Consider the following 16,420-nt stretch of genomic DNA (forward strand, 5'->3'; position numbering starts at 1 on the left):
ATTCCAGGATGTCTGGCTCTAGATTAGTGATCACACCATCGTGATTATCTGGGTCATGAAGATCTTTTTTGTATAGTTCTTCTGTGTATTCTTGCCACCTCTTCTTAATATCTTCTGCTTCTGTTAGGTCCATACCATTTCTGTCCTTTATTGTGCCCATCTTTGCATGAAATGTTCCCTTGGTATCTCTAATCATGTTGAAGAGATCTGTAGTCTTTCCCATTCTATTATTTTCCTCTATTTGTTTGCACTGATCACTGAGGAAGGCTTTCTTATCTCTCCAGTGGCACCCCACTCCAGTACTCTTGCCTGGAAAATCCCATGGACGGAGGAGCCTGGTGGGCTGCAGTCCATGGGGTCACTAAGAGTCGGACACGATTGAGCAACTTCACTTTCACTTTTCACTTTCATGCATTGGAGAAGGAAATAGCAACCCACTCCAGTGTTCTTGCCTGGAGAATCCCAGGGACGGGGGAGCCTGGTGGGTTGCCATCTATGGGGTCGCACAGAGTCAGACAGGACTGAAGTAACTTAACAGCAGCAGCAGCTTGCTGTTCTTTGGAACTCTGCATTCAAATGTTAATTTGTAAAGCTGTAAAGCTGGTGGTGTTCACTGTAAAGCTGGTCCAGTGGTGATGAACTCCCTCAGCTTTTGCTTGTATGGGAAACTTTCAGTTCAGTTCAGTCGCTCAGTTGTGTCCGACTCTTTGCGACCCCATGAATCGCAGCACGCCAGGCCTCCCTGTCCATAACCATCTCCCAGAGTTCACCCAGACTCACATTCATCTAGTCAGTGATGCCATCCAGCCATCTCATCCTCTGTTATCCCCTTCTCCTCCTGCCCCTAATCCTTCCCAGCATCAGAGTCTTTTCCAACGAGTCAACTCTTCGCATGAGTTGGCCAGAGTACTGGAGTTTCAGCTTTAGCATCATTCCTTCCAAAGAAATCCCAGGGCTGATCTCCTTCAGAATGGACTGGTTGGATCTCCTTGCATTCCAAGGGACTCTCAAGAGTCTTCTCCAACACCATAGTTCAAAAGCATCAATTCTTCGGCGCTCAGCCTTCTTCACAGTCAAACTCTCACATCCATACATGACGATAGGAAAAACCATAGACCTGACTAGATGGACCTTAGTCGGCAAAGTAATGTCTCTGCTCTTGAATATGCTATCTAGGTTGGTCATAACTTTTCTTCCAAGGAGTAAGCGTCTTTTAATTTCATGGCTGCAATCACCATCTGCAGTGATATTGGAGCCCCCAAAAATAAAGTCAGCCACTGTTTCCACTGTTTCCCCATCTATTTCCCATGAAGTGATGGGACCAGATGCCATGATCTTCGATTTCTGAATGTTGAGCTTTAAGCCAACTTTTTCACTCTCCTCTTTCACTTTCATCAAGAGGCTTTTTAGCTCCTCTTCACTTTCTGCCATAAGGGTGGTGTCATCTGCATATCTGAGGTGATTGATATTTCTCCCGGCAATCTTGATTCCAGCTTGTGCTTCTTCCAGCCCAGCGTTTCTCATGATGTACTCTGCACAGAAGTTAAATAAGCAGGGTGACAATATACAGCCTTGACATACTCCTTTTCCTATTTGGAAAAAGTCTGTTGTTCCGTGTCCAGTTCTAAATGTTGCTTCCTGACCTGCATACAGATTTCTCAAGAGGCAGGTCAGGTGGTCTGGTATTCCCATCTCTTTCAGAATTTTCCACAGTTTATTGTGATCCACACAGGCAAAGGCTTTGGCATAGTCAATAAAGCAGAAATAGATGTTTTTCTGGAACTCTCTTGCTTTTTCCATGATCCAGCGGATTTTGGCAATTTGATCTCTGGTTCCTCTGCCTTTTCTAAAACCAGGTTGAACATCAGGAAGTTCACGGTTCACGTATTGCTGAAGCCTGGCTTGGAGAATTTTGAGCATTTCTTTACTAGCATGTGAGATGAGTGCAATTGTGCGGTAGTTTGATCATCCTTTGGCATTGCCTTTCTTTGTAATTGGAATGAAAACTGACCTTTTCCAGTCCTGTGGCCACAGCTGAGTTTTCCAAATTTGCTGACATATTGAGTGCAGCTCTTTCACAGCATCATCTTTCAGGATTTGAAACAGGTCAACTGGAATTCCATCACCTCCAGTAGCTTTGTTCGTAGTAATGCTTTCTAAGGCTCACTTGACTTCACATTTCAAGATGTCTGGCTCTAGATGAGTGATCACATCATCATGATTATCTGGGTCATGAAGATCTTTTTTGTACAGTTCTTCCGTGTATTCTTGCCACCTCTTCTTAATATCTTCTGCTTCTGTTAGGTCCAGACCATTTCTGTCCTTTATCGAGCCCATCTTTGCATGAAATGTTCCCTTGGTATCTCTAATTTTCTTGAAGAGATCTCTAGTCTTTCCCATTCTGTTGATTTCCTCTATTTCTTTGCATTGATCGCTGAGGAATGCTTTCTTATCTCTCCTTGCTATTCTTTGGAACTCTGCATTCAGATGCTTATATCTTTCCTTTTCTCCTTTGCTTTTTGCCTCTCTTCTTTTCACAGCTATTTGTAAGGCCTCCCCAGACAGCCATTTTGCTTTTTTGCATTTCTTTTCCATTGGGATGGTCTTGATCCCTGTCTCCTATGCAATGTCACGACCCTCCATCCATAGTTCATCAGGCACTCTATCTATCAGATCTAGGCCCTTAAATCTATTTCTCACTTCCACTGTATAATCATAAGGGATTTGATTTAGGTCATACCTGAATGGTCTAGCAGTTTTCCCTACTTTCTTCAATTTGAGTCTGAATTTGGTAATAAGGAGTTCATGATCTGAGCCACAGTCAGCTCCTGGTCTTGTTTTTGCTGACTGTATAGAGCTTCTCCATCTTTGGCTGCAAAGAATATAATCAATCTGATTTCAGTGTTGACCATATGGTGATGTCCATGTGCAGAGTCTTCTCTTTTGTTTTGGAAGAGGGTGTTTGCTATGACCAGTGCGTTTTCTTGGCAAAACTCTGTTAGTCTTTGCCCTGCTTCATTCCGCATTCCAAGGCCAAATTTGCCTGTTACTCCAGGTATTTCTTGACTTCCTACTTTAGCATTCCAGTCCCCTATAATGAAAAGGACATCTTTTTGGGGTGTTAGTTCTAAAGGGTCTTGTAGGTCTTCATAGAACCGTTCAACTTCAGCTTCTTCAGCGTTACTGGTTGGGGCATAGACTTGGATAACTGTGATACTGAATGGTTTTCCTTGGAGACGAACAGAGATCATTCTCTCGTTTTTGAGATTGAATCCAAGTACTGCATTTCGGACTCTTTTGTTGACCATGATGGCTACTCCATTTCTTCTGAGGGATTCCTGCCTGCAGTAGTAGATATAATGGTCATCTGAGTTAAATTCACCCGTTCCAGTCCATTTTAGTTTGCTGATTCCTAGAATGTCGACGTTCACCCTTGCCATCTCTTGTTTGACCACTTCCAATTTGCCTTGATTCATGGACCTGACAGTCCAGGTTCCTATGCAATATTGCTCTTTACAGCATTGGATGTTGCTTCTATCACCAGTCACATCCACAACTGGGTATTGTTTTTGCTTTGGCTCCATCCCTTCATTCTTTCTGGAGTTATTTCTCCACTGATCTCCAGTAGCATATTGGGCTTACCTACTGACCCGGGGAGTTCCTCTTTCAGTATCCTATCATTTTGCCTTTTCATGCTGTTCATGGGGTTCTCAAGGCAAGAATACTGAAGTGGCTTGCCATTCCCTTCTCCAGTGGACTACATTCTGTCAGACCTTTCCACCATGACCCGCCCATCTTGAGTTGCCCCGCAGGCATGGCTTGGTTTCATTGAGTTAGACAAGGCTGAGGTCCTAGTGTGATTAGATTGACTAGTTTTCTGTGAGTATAGTTTCTTTATTTCTCCTTAAATTCTGAAGGGCAGCTTTTCCAGGTAGAGTATTCCTGGAAGTTCTCTTTTCTCTTCCAGCACATTGAATATATCATGCCAGCATCTTGTGGCCTGCAAGTTTCTGCCTAGAAATCTCCTGACAGCTTTACGGGGTTCCCTTGTATATAACAAGCTGTATTTCTCTTACTGCTTTTAAGATGTTCTCCGTTAAGTTTTGACAACTTAGTTATAATGTCTCTTTGGATTCTTCTGTTTTGGAACATCTGGGATTCCTGGATCTGTTTCCAAGCAGTCTGTTTCCTTCCCCACTATAGGGAAATTTCCAGCCATTATTTCTTCAAATAAGCTTTCTGCCCCATTCTCTCTTCTTCTGATATCCCGATAAAGGTGTATAGTATTGATCGGCTTTATGTTGTTCCATAATCTCTTAAGCTCTATTCACTCATTCTCTTTGTTTTTTGTTATTTTTTTAAAGCTGATCTGATTGGATGAATTCCAGTACCCTGTCTTCTAGTTCACTGACCCTTTATTTCAGTTCATCTAGTCTGCTGTTGATTGCCTTTATTGAATTTTTCAGCTCAGTTATTATATTCTTCAACTCTGTGATTTCTGCTTATAGTATTTTCTTTTTGTTGAAATTCTCACTTTCTTCATATACTGTCCCCCTGATGTCTGTGAGCATCTTTAAATTACTTATCTTAATTTCATTAGGTCTTTTCTTGGGGTTTTATCTAATTCTTTCACTGGGAACACATTTTTCTGTTTCTTCATTTTTCTTGACACTCTGTTGATTTCAGTGCATTAGCTACAACAGCCAGTCTTGAAGAAGTGGAGTGGCCTTATGTAAGAGATGAACCTTTTTAATCCTGCCCTGGTTCTTGGTTGTCTATCAAACCTTTCTGAATGTCCAGCCTACTTTGCTCTTAGCGGCTCCCAGTAGTTGAGGGTATAATATGACCTGTTAGTGTCCCAGAGAAGAGAATTTCAGCACCTTGATGCAGGCTAATTGGAAACTGGGCACTCAAAGAGTAGCTTAAATTATGCACGTATACCCTCTTTCAGGGGAGGACTGAGAGAGGGGCATTCTGTCTGCTCCCTCTGCACTGAGCCCTAGGGGGATAGCAGGTTAAGAACTGTTTCTTTGTTTGCTACCATCCTGTTGAACCCATGAACACAAGCCTTGCTGCTCACCACAGCCAGTTATCAAGGGATGTGTCCTCTGAGCAGCAGCCACAAAAGCTGGAGCACCAGAGGTTTGCACAGCTTCCTTCCTAGAAACACTGGTGACCTGGGGCAGAACAGAGGGAGAATGCAAAGGTGGCCCTCACTGGCCTCTGCAGTCTTTGGAGAGGGTTTTAGTTGGCCTGTAGATGTTAAATTGTAAACTTGATTCTCAGGCTGCAGTTAAGATCTCCAAGCAGGCCTCTTTTCACAAAAATACTGGGTATTTCAATCTGCTGCCTCTGCCCTGTGCCCTGGTGGGATGGCCTGTTTACTAGAGCTCTTTGGGACCTGGGAACATAAGCTGTGTTGGCCAGCAGAGCCAGGCAGTCAAGTGTGTCCCCTGCACAGCCCCTGGGGTGCCAGACATGCGTATAAGCTCCTTTCCAGAAGATATCTGTGAGGCAGAAGGAGAGCATGAAGATAATATGGTACCCACTGGCCTCCCTGGTCTCTGGAGAGGATTACAGTTGGCATCTTAATGTGTGCTAAATTAGAAGCCTGCCCCTCAGGCCAAAGCTTTTAAGATAAGCAAATAGGCTTCTTTAAGGAAGAAACTGGGCATTTTAGTTCCACTGTCTCTGCACGGGACCCTGGGGGCATATCCATAGTAATGTTACTGAATCCCAAGTGTGTGTGCCCGATGTGGAGTGAGGCCTAGCCATACTAAAATATTAGAGTTTGGAACAGTGAACGGTTTATTACAGATTCATACAAGGAGATGGATGGTTCATGCCTTAAGACCCCAAAGTTACTGAAAGCTTTCAGCAAGCCCCTTGAAAAGCAAAAGGTGAGAAAGGTGACTGGAGTCACTTCCCTAACGGTCACTCATTGACGGTTGGTTGCTTGGGGTGGGGGGTGCCTACTGAGGCACCAACCAATGGCTGCTGCCTAGTTGCGGGTGTGGAGTCATGAGACACAGCAATGGCTGCCTGCTAAGGGCTGTGCTCATCCTGCTTTTACAGGAAGTCCATAGGAGCCCATTAAAAACTGTCTCTTAGTTCACTGTGGCCTTGTGGGTCTGTTGGACCCAAGCCCCACTGGCTTTTAGAGCTAGATTTATGGGGGCCCATCTCTCACGTAGAAGTCTTAAAAATTGAGGTGCTGTATGCAAGGTCCAAACCCTTCGCTCAGGGAGAATCTGGGAGTTGTGAGTCCCCTCCTGGTTGTGTGTTACCCTTCCAAGAGTGGATTTTATGGTGCGATTGTGATCAGCCTCTCAAACCCATTTCAATGTAAATTTCTTCTTGTTCACCCTGTGGGCATGTAACAGAGCAGGATGAGCACAGCCCTTAGCAGGTTGCCATTGCTGAGCCTCATTACTCTGCACCCTGTTACTAGGCAGCAGGCCTTGCTCAGCCTTGCTCAGTGCCTCAGTGGGTCCTGCCCACAACCAACTGTCAGTGACTGACCATTAGTTGTCCTGCTCAGCTATTGGTCAGCACCACAGTAGGCCCTGCCCACTGGTAACTGTCAGTGAGGGACCACTGGGGAAGTAATTCAGTCAGTAATCAGCAGCGTGATGGTCATCAGGTGGAGAGTGAGGTAAGAGGCAGATTCGGGCCACCTTCCGGATGCCCTCCAGCTCACCCAGCCTAGGGCCAGTGGGTGAGCTGAAGGGCCCAGGAAACAGACTAGGGACTATGTCCTGCAGGGCTCCAGAGCCCTCAGTAAGGCCCTCTACTAGCCTTGGCTCAGGCCTTGAGGCAGTGGTGACCCTCTCCCCCATGCTGTCTCTGCTACCTGCTAGCAGTGACCGTCTGTCTGGGTCACAGTCTGAGACCTGGTCTCTCCATTTGGGCAGCCTGGCAAGACTGAGGGCCAGTTGGGTTGGGTGCCTGGATCCCTCAAGGATGACAGCGGGGTGGGAAACTGGCCCCGAGGGGCTGCCAGCTGATATCTGCCTCTGCTTAGCCAAGGACTAGGACCTTGGAGGGTGAAAGCTGTGCCTTGCAACTTTGACCTTTCTGGTCAGGAGAGAGAATAACATTCATCTGGTAGAGATTTACAGGGACATCATTACCTGATCATGCCCTCACCTCAGGAACCAAGGATCGGACACCAAGAAGTCTGCAGCAACTCACCGCGCCCATCCCTCACCTTTTTCTTTTAAAGGGGCTTGCTGAAAGCTTTTAGTAACTTTGGGATTCTTAGGCCATGAACCACCCATCTCCTTAATGAATCTGTAATAAATCTTTCTCTAATGTTTTAGTATTGATGGGCCTCACTGTGCGTTGGGCACACAGACTTTCAATTTGGTAACAGGAGTCAGTTAGTTTCTGGGTTTCTTTCAGAGGGAATTATTGTTCAATATATAGCTGCAGTTTCAGTGTGTCAGTGACATGAGATGAGTTGAGGAGCCTGCTTTGTGGCCATCTCAACCTAGAACTCTCCAGTAGCATTTTAGAGGTAATTACTCAGTTTTAGGGATCTGAAATACAGTTCCCACATGGTTTGAGGCATAACTCTACACCCTCCTTCAACCTTGACCTAACACTCAGCTGCTCTGTGGTTCTAGAAGAATAACTGTGTGCTGCCTGAGGATCTGAAGAACTTTTACCTGATGACCAACGGCTTCCACATGACGTGGAATGTGAAGCTGGATGGTGAGTCAGCCTTCTTGTTGTGGAGGAGTACTTCCCTGGCTGAGAGCTTAGAGGAAACAGTTCTGAGGGCCTTTACAACTCAGGAGTCTGAATATGGACAGTGTATGGGGTTCTCCTCAAGTGCAGTATCCAGACACTGTGATCATCTCCCAGCGGTAACCTGTGCCATCATTGCTTTACCCCCCGCCTCTGTGGCCCCTGTGCCAGAGTCTGCCCAGTACCTAACCGGAAGCTCAAGTTAGAGGCTTCCTATTGGCATGAGATGTTGGGGAAAATTAAGCATACACAAAAATCCTGAGCTACCTTGAACTTAATAACTCGGAGGAGTCCGCGTTGGAGCAGTCTCCTCAGGGTGAGCTGCAATGGCAGTCTCTGGCGGTCATAAGAGGGGCTCCTCCCTTCATTCCCAGCAGGCTGGAGATCTCAGGGCCCTGACCTCTCTCTCCCTCACGTCTCCGCAGCCTGTTATCAGCCGCCTCAGTTCACAGGTTACCATCCTGGTATTAAATACATCCAGGATAACACTTCTGTTGTGGATGTGGGAACTGACAGCTTGGTACATGTAAGAGATTCAGGCATGATGCAGGCATGAAGGTCAGTGCTGCACATTCAGGTGAAAGCACCAGTAACATTTCACAGGCTGGGGAATCCTGATCCAGCCACTGGGGTACAGCTCATTCCTGACACGGACTTCCCTGTCCTTAAGAGGACTTTACAATCTCCAGACTCCGGCCACACCCCCAGATCTGCTTTGGTCCTTGGGAATCACCCTGCACTCTCCTTGCTGCCACTGAGATGAGTAGTTTCTGCCGCCCAGCAGATCTACAGAACTGACCCTTCCCTTCACTGCCTCTCCAAACCTTCCTGTTTCTCTTTCAGCTGACCAGAGGCACATTTTATAACTTACTCCTAAGCATTTAACATGAACTAAGAATCATTACCTCTGATGGCCTAGAAATCATGGTGTCACCAAAAGAGAGTGGACAGAGGCTGGAGTGACTGTCAGATTCTCCCTTGCCCATATCACAGAGATAGGCTAACCCTTTCAGAAGCCTACTTCAGAAAAGAAACATTTCATGAAGGTTTTCTGAGTCCCTATTCACTATTAGTACTTTTTCTAACTTAATCCTCCCAACCTATTTTCTATCCTCATCCCCATTGCCATACCCATTCTTTACTGGATGGCCAAAATCATTAACAAAAAATCTAGCACAGGCAGCTTCTGATGTTCACCTCCTTAGTGGTCTTCTTGGACATTCCAGGCTATACACCAGCTGTGGTATTACCTTCAGTCATTCCAGTATTTCAGCAGTCATATGTCCAAGCCTTTGTGCACCACCCCATGCCCAGCACCTGTATTATAAAGATTCTGGATGACAGATAAGAAAAATAGATCATCTTTCTACACCTGAATCACAGAAAACTAGAACCAAGCAAAAAGGCCTTCAAGAAAATTTGCTCCGTTGAGTTAGAAAAAAATGACAAGGGGGAGATGGTTTCCACAGTGAAAGCTTACGACAAGAAGGGTAGAAGTGGTCAGTTATATAATTAAAACTGTTACTTTGGAAAGTATAATCCTTCATTCTGGATGGCGGGAGCAAAAATATTTTTCAGTCCTTTGATCTTCAAACAGGCTCCAACCCTAGAATTCCCAGTTCCTTTTGAGAATCCCCTCTTAAAATTTCCTTTAGTGCTCCACCCTAACACATGCAGTGGGGACTCTTCACTCAAGGCCCCAGCTGTTTTTTGTTTGTTTATTTTTTTTGCATAAAAGATAAAAGTCTGGTGCTTCAGAGCATGTAGTACATTGATTCTCTTTTTTCCACTTTCCATTCAGTTTCTCAGCCCTGGGATCAAATAATAACTGGTCTTAAGTTAGTCAAGCAGACGCTCTTTTGTTGACCACGGTAACTAGCTTATTATTCCATGTAATTCTTTTTGTTAACATTCCCATAGAACATACCATTCCATTGGGCAGCATGGCAATTAACAACATCTCAAAACTGACTCAACTCAACCAGTCTTCCATGTACTCACTTCCTAACGCACCAACTCTGGCAGACCTGGAGGACGATATACAAGAAGGTAACTGGGGGAACCTCTGCTTTGAGTTACAAATCAACATGCTTGTTTCCATTTTATAATATTGAAAATAATAGAAAGACATTGTAGCATTGTAACTTGTTCCCCTAAACGCAAAACCTTCCCACTCCTGGCTTCTCTGAACCATGGGAGTAAGGTTAGAAAAAAAAAGCCTGTGTCAAAAAAGGAAATTTTCATCAAGAAAATGCCAGGGTTGGGGTCTTTGTTTTGTATCCAGTACCCACTTCAGTCCCTGCCGCATAGTAGACAGTTAATGAATACTGGTAAGTGAATGAATGTTATGGATTAAACTTCACTCCACATTTCAGTGTTGAGACATTGCAGGGACCGTGGCAATCTAAGTGCGGCTTCCTTTCTCCCTTCAGGCTCTTGGCCACTCCTGATTGAAATGGCTTAAATTCAAATAGCTGCTAAAGCTATAATCAATTATGTATAAGTGAGGACTTCTTCAGTCAGAATTGTGTTTGGCTGCATATAATAGACCCCCATTACAATGTTTAAACTAAAGAGGAGTTTATTTTTCTCATAATAAGAATCTGGAACTAGGCTGGTGTAGTTGCTTGAGAAACTCGATGATAAAGTCTCCTCTGGATTCCTGGCACACCAGCCTTGGGGTTTGGTTTTCATTCTCATGGTTGAAGAATGTCGGTTCTACCTCCAAGCTTCAAGTCTGTGTTCCAGGCAGGAAAAAGAAGAGTAAAGGGCAAAATAACTGTCTCTTGGCAGAATATTTCCCTTTTTGTCAGGAAAATAGTAGTTTTCTCAGAAGCCCCTCCCAATAGCCATTGGCCAGAATAGAGTCAGAAGGTTATCCATCCCTGCACGGGAATTTGAGGAGGTATTTTTAGCTGTGTGGTAGTGCCCCAAATTGAACTGGAATAGAACTGGAGTTCTAAAAGGGAGAATGAATATTCAATAGATAACCATAGCATCTCTAGTACTAATGCCTTGGAGTGCATCGAAGTTCTGGCAGAACTGATGACGGTCTTTCTCCTTCAACTGGACAAACAGCTGGATGATAGGAGGAGGAATCCAGGGGCTGAGACTGGAAAGTTTTGGGCCCTGGGAAGAACCTGTCACTCAGAAATGTATGGAATCCTCATGGGTGCAAGAAAGGTCTCATTTGCTTTGTGTGTGTGTATTGGGGCTCTCTACTCCCTCAAAGGCAAAGACTCTGTTAAATAGGGGAATGGGTGTACCCTCCGCTTGAGGCTGGTAGGCAGCAGTAGACTAGATGGCAGAAATGATCTCACGGGACCTCAGCATAGGACTTGAGCCTAGGGGTAGAGACCACATTGTCCTACGTATTCATGGGGCTAAAAGTCACTTGGGCTTCTGGCACCTTCTGGGTTCATGCTTTTTCGTACAGTTCAACAACTCTGTTTCATTCAATTTAAAAATGCTGACTCTTCTCAGGAGACTTAGCAGTTAGAAAGAGGACAATCAGGAAGAAATATTAGAATATACAACCAGAGAAGTCACACCACTAGAGGACACTGAGGCCCTAAATAAAAACAAGAACAAGAACACTTCGACATTTAAGACAGTACAAAGAATTCCTACAGAAAAAAATCAAACAGTCTTGATTAATCAACTGACTACATGAGTTGAATAAGAATATAAATATTGAGACCTGAGTTAATAGCCTGAAAAAGCAAGTGCAAGAATATCTAAAAGCACAGATAAAATACATTTTAAAATGAGAAATGAGGGGAAAAGTGGAAGGATAAGAGAAACAGAAAATGCAACAGGTGACCTTCCATTGGAATTCTAGGTGCTCAAAAAAGAGAAAAAGAATAGATGCAAAAGGAATAATAAGCAATAATAAAACAAAATTTGTATTATTCAATCTGCGGATTGAAAGGGCTCTTCTGGACTCCAGTTGAATTCAGGAGGAAACAGAAACCTAGACATTACATGATGCAGAAAAAAAAAATCACAAGCTTCTAGGCAAAAATAAAAAATTATATAGAGAGAATAATCAGACTGACATCAGTCTTCTTACCTGCAACTGTTGAAAACTAAAAGATAGTAAAAAAGCATAATCAGGTTGATGAAAGAAAAGGAGTGAAAATCAAGAGTCCTGTATATATAGACCAAATATGCTCTCAGATTATTAAAAGTTTGTGTAAAACTTACATAAAGTTTGTGTAAAACTTCAAGAACATAAATACTCCAACCAGAAGACAAATGGAATGGAGAGCTCTAGATGTGGCTCTATAAAGAGGAAAGGAAACAAGACATTAGCGAACCTCCTGTGAAAGAGAGATTGGGCTTCCCTGGCGGGCTGGTAGTTAAGAATCCGACTTGCAATTCGGGGGACACCAGTTTGATTCATGGACAGGGAAGATCCCCCAGGCCAAGGGGCAGTTAAGCCTGTGCACCACAACTACTGAGCCCACGCTCTAGAGCCGCAAGCCACAGCTACTGAACTGCACGCTCGGGAGCCTGTGCTCCACAGCAGTAAAAGCCACCACAACTAGAAGTCTGTGCCTTGCAGCTGGAGACAGCAATGACAACCCAGCACAGCCTGAATAAAAAAATATGTAAGTCGAGATTTAAAAAAGAAGACTAAATTAAATCTTACTGTTCAGGAACATAACCTTAACCAGCAGACCACCTTACCTCCCTCCCAAGAAACCTGTATGCAGGTCAAGGAAGCAACGTTAGAACCAGACATGGAACAACAGACTGGTTCCAAATTGGGAAAGGAGTACATCAAGGCTGTATAATGTCACCCCACTTATTTAACTAATATGCAGAGTGCATCATATGAAATGCTAGGCTGGATGAAGCACAAGCTGGAATCAAGATTGCTAGGAGAAATATCAATAACCTCAGATATGGAGATGACAACACCCTTACAGCAGAAAGCAAAGAGGAACTAAAGAGCCTGTTGATGAAGGTGAAAGCAGAGAGTGAAAAAGCTGGTTTAAAATTCAACATTCAAAAAACTAAGATCATGGCATCTGGTCCCATCACTTCATGGCAAATAGATGGGAAACAATGGAAATAGTGACAGACTTTATTTTCTTGGGCTCCAAAATCACTGAAGATGGTAACTGCAGCCAAGAAATTAAAAGATAACTTGCTCCTTGGAAGAAAAGCTATGACAAACCTAGACAGTATATTAAAAAGCAGAGACATTGTTGACAAAGGTCCGTCTAGTCAAAGCTATGGTTTTTCCAGTAGTCATGTATGGATGTGAGAGTTGGACTATAAAGAAGGCTGAGCACTGAAGAACTGATGCTTTTGAACTGTGGTTTTGGAGAAGACTCTCGAGACTTGGACTGCACGGAGATCAAACCAGTCAGTCCTGAAGGAAATTAACCCCAAATATTCATTGGAAGGACTGATGCCGAAGCTGAACTCCAATACTTTGGCCACCTGATGCAGAGAGCTGCCTCAGGGAAAAGAACCTGATGTTGGGAAAGGTTGAAGTCAGGAGGAGAAGTGGACAACAGAGGATGAGATGGTTGGATGGCATCACCGACTCAATGGACATGAGTTTGAGCAAGCTCTGGGAAATGGTGAAGGACAGGGAAGTCCATGGGGTCACAAAGAGTTGGACACAACTGAGCAACTGAACAAAAACCAAATTCAAAAATGTATACAACTTTTACATAAGAACTCTTGGAAAAGAGGAGACGTAGTGCCTGGAATATGTTTACATGTACTGTCTCAGCTAAACCTAAAAAATAGGACAAAGGCAAGATATAAGAGTGTTATGGGCTAAATTGTGTCAAATATTCATATGTTAAAGTCCTAACCTCACTACTCAGACTGTGCCCTTATTTGGAAATAGGGTCATTATATTAATACATTTAAGTAGTTCGGGTAAGGTCATACTGGAGTCAAAAGTGAAAGTGAAGTCGCTCAGTCATGTCCGACTCTTTGTGACCCCATGGGCTGTAGCCTACCAGGCTTCTCAGTCCATGGGATTTTCCAGGCAAGAGTACTGGAGTGGGTTGCCATTTCCTTCTCCAGGGGATCTTACCGACCCCGGGATCGAATCTGGGTTTCCCACACTGTAGGCAGATGCTTTACCCTCTGAGCCCCCAGGGAAGCACACTGGAGTCAGGTGGAGCCCTAATCCAGTATGACTGGCAACCTTTTAAAAGGGGAAATTGGGAGGTAAAGGTACATAAGAAAGTCAAGTAAAGATGAAGACAGAGTGCTGCTTTTACATACCAAGGAAAGCATAAACACAAAAACAAAAGTTGCAAGCAAGCTACCAGGAACTAGGGGAGAGACACAGAACAGATTCTTCTCCACAGCCCTCAAAAGAAACCAACCTTGACCTTGGATCTGTAGCCTCCAGAGGTATGGGACAACAAATTTCCGCTGTTCCAGCCTTTCAGTATGTGGTACTTTGTTGCAGTAGCCTTAGCATTAATACAAAGAATGTTCCAGAAAGTCCTTACAGTAGAAGGTATAAGACAAAGAGGAAAGGAAGTAGAAAGTGGAAGGTCTCATCCTACTGGAGGAAAAAAATAGTGTACTTTGGGGGAAACAGAGTGTCTTTAGTGTCTTGGTTTTCTTTTCCTGTATAACAGATTACCACAAATTTACTGACTTGAAACACCACACATTTCCTATCTAACAGTTTTCATGAGTTAAAAATTCAGCTACAGATTAGCAGAGTCCTCTGCTTAGAGTCTTAACAGGCTAAAATCAAGGTGTCAGCTGGTGCTGTGAAGCCATCTGAGGATCGGGGCCTCTTCCAGGCTCACTGGTGGTTGGCCTTATGCAGTTCCTTGCATCTGTGGGACTTGGTCCTTGTTTTCTAGTTGGTTGGGGGTCACTCTCAGCTCATCTAGACTGCTCTTAGATTCTAGCCACATGATTCACAACATGGTAGCTTGCTTCTCAACCAGCTACTCCTACAGTAGTCTCGTAATGTCACCTAATCAAGAGAATGATTACCTGATTGTTACAGATCCTGACTGCTCTCAGGGGAGGAGGTTATACATGGTGTCTATACCAATGAGTAGACTCTTGGGGGCCATCTCTAACCACACTTGGTTAGAGAAACAATGGCCTATTATTTTCAAATAAGGGTGGAATTGTATGAATCCAGTCATGCAGGCATAACAAAAAGGAAGATAACCACCAAAGGAATAAAAGATTACTTTAGAATCTCTAACCTAATAAAGGTAGTGTTGAATCATATGAGTAAAAGTAAGAAAAGGGGAAAAGAAACATAAAACAGGCAACAAAACATTAAGAGGAATAAAATAAAACAGATTGATCATTATATTAAGTGTGTTGGAATTTAATTTCCCTTTTAAAAAGCAGAGACTATCAGTTTGATATAAAAAGCAAAGCTCACCTATGTATTATTTTCAGGAGCATATGTAAACTGATGACGAGACCTCCTGGTAAAGGCAGATAGGTAATTCAGAGCAGCCTTCTTGCTGAAGACAACTGAAAAGTCAGGCAACATAACAAAAATCATCAAAGAGCTAATAAGATGATGAGGTAGCACTAGATTAACACCCAGAAGAAGACAGAAATCCAGGGAAGAGGCTCAATGTTTGGGGTTGCTCTTGCCTAGGATACACTATCCTTTTCAAAAGAAGCAATGAGGCTACAAAAGGCTGAGAATTGGACCTATATGTGAGCCTAGGAGAATAAAATGGAGTTGTAGGATCGACAAACTAGAGCACCCATAAAAGCTACCCTACCCTTTCAGTTAGCACGGTGGGGAGCTGTACCTTAGGAGACAAAATGAACCAGAAATAACCACTTTTCACATGGACTGAAAAGTGTAAGTCACCTGTGCATCCCAGAAAATGTTAAATCCCCAAATTGGACTAATTTGATTCCAGTATTAATATCCTAGGGGGCCTGGCATTCACTCTAGAGAAATGTTCCGAAATTGACGGTGTTAATGGTTGCACAGCTCTGTACATACACTAAAACACATCGAATTGTATAGTTTTGAGTAAATGGTATGATAGATGAATTATATATCAATATAAAACTTATATAAAGGTAAACTTCTTCCCTAAAAGAAGAAAACATTATCTTAGACCCCATTGTTTTTATAAATAATTTTTCAAAAATAATCCTCCTGAATGTGAACCAGGCACATAAATAAACACAACACCAAGAACAAGAACTAGCACAAATAAGGTAACAGGAGGCGATCCACTGGTACTCCCAAGGATGAAATTATTAGGCACAAGCTATAAGACAATGTGCTAATGTGCAAATGAAGATAGAACAAAACTAAAAACTCAACAAAGAACTAGTAACAGGGAGATCAGCCCTGGGTGTTCTTTGGCAGGAATGATGCTGAAGCTGAAACTCCAGTACTTTGGCCACCTCATGTGAAGAGTTGACTCATTAGAAAAGACTCTGATGCTGGGAGGGATTGGGGGCAGGAGAAGAAGGGGCCGACAGAGGATGAGATGGCTGGATGGCATCACTGACTCGATGGACGTGAGTCTGAGTGAACTCTGGGAGTTGGTGATGGCCAGGGAGGCCTGGCGTGCTGCGATTCCTGGGGTCGCAAAGAGTCAGACACGACTGAGCGACTGAACGGAACTTAACTGAACAGGGAAACTGTAGATTTGACCTTATGATTCTGGTCATA

General features: G+C 43.6%; 1 protein-coding gene across 1 annotated transcript in view; it reads left to right on the forward strand.

The window, feature by feature from the left end:
• The window catches only part of TPGS2 (tubulin polyglutamylase complex subunit 2), a 65,870-nt gene that overhangs the window by 42,011 nt on the left and 7,439 nt on the right, over positions 1 to 16,420 (forward strand). Inside the window, exons 3-4 of the mRNA XM_013974316.2 lie at positions 7,629 to 7,716; positions 9,673 to 9,801. Of these exons, the coding sequence (XP_013829770.1) occupies positions 7,629 to 7,716; positions 9,673 to 9,801 (217 nt within the window). The remainder of the gene's footprint in view (positions 1 to 7,628; positions 7,717 to 9,672; positions 9,802 to 16,420) is intronic.

This window comes from Capra hircus, chromosome 24 (genome assembly GCF_001704415.2).
Source record: "Capra hircus breed San Clemente chromosome 24, ASM170441v1, whole genome shotgun sequence".
In the NCBI taxonomy this organism is placed as follows: domain Eukaryota; kingdom Metazoa; phylum Chordata; class Mammalia; order Artiodactyla; family Bovidae; genus Capra; species Capra hircus.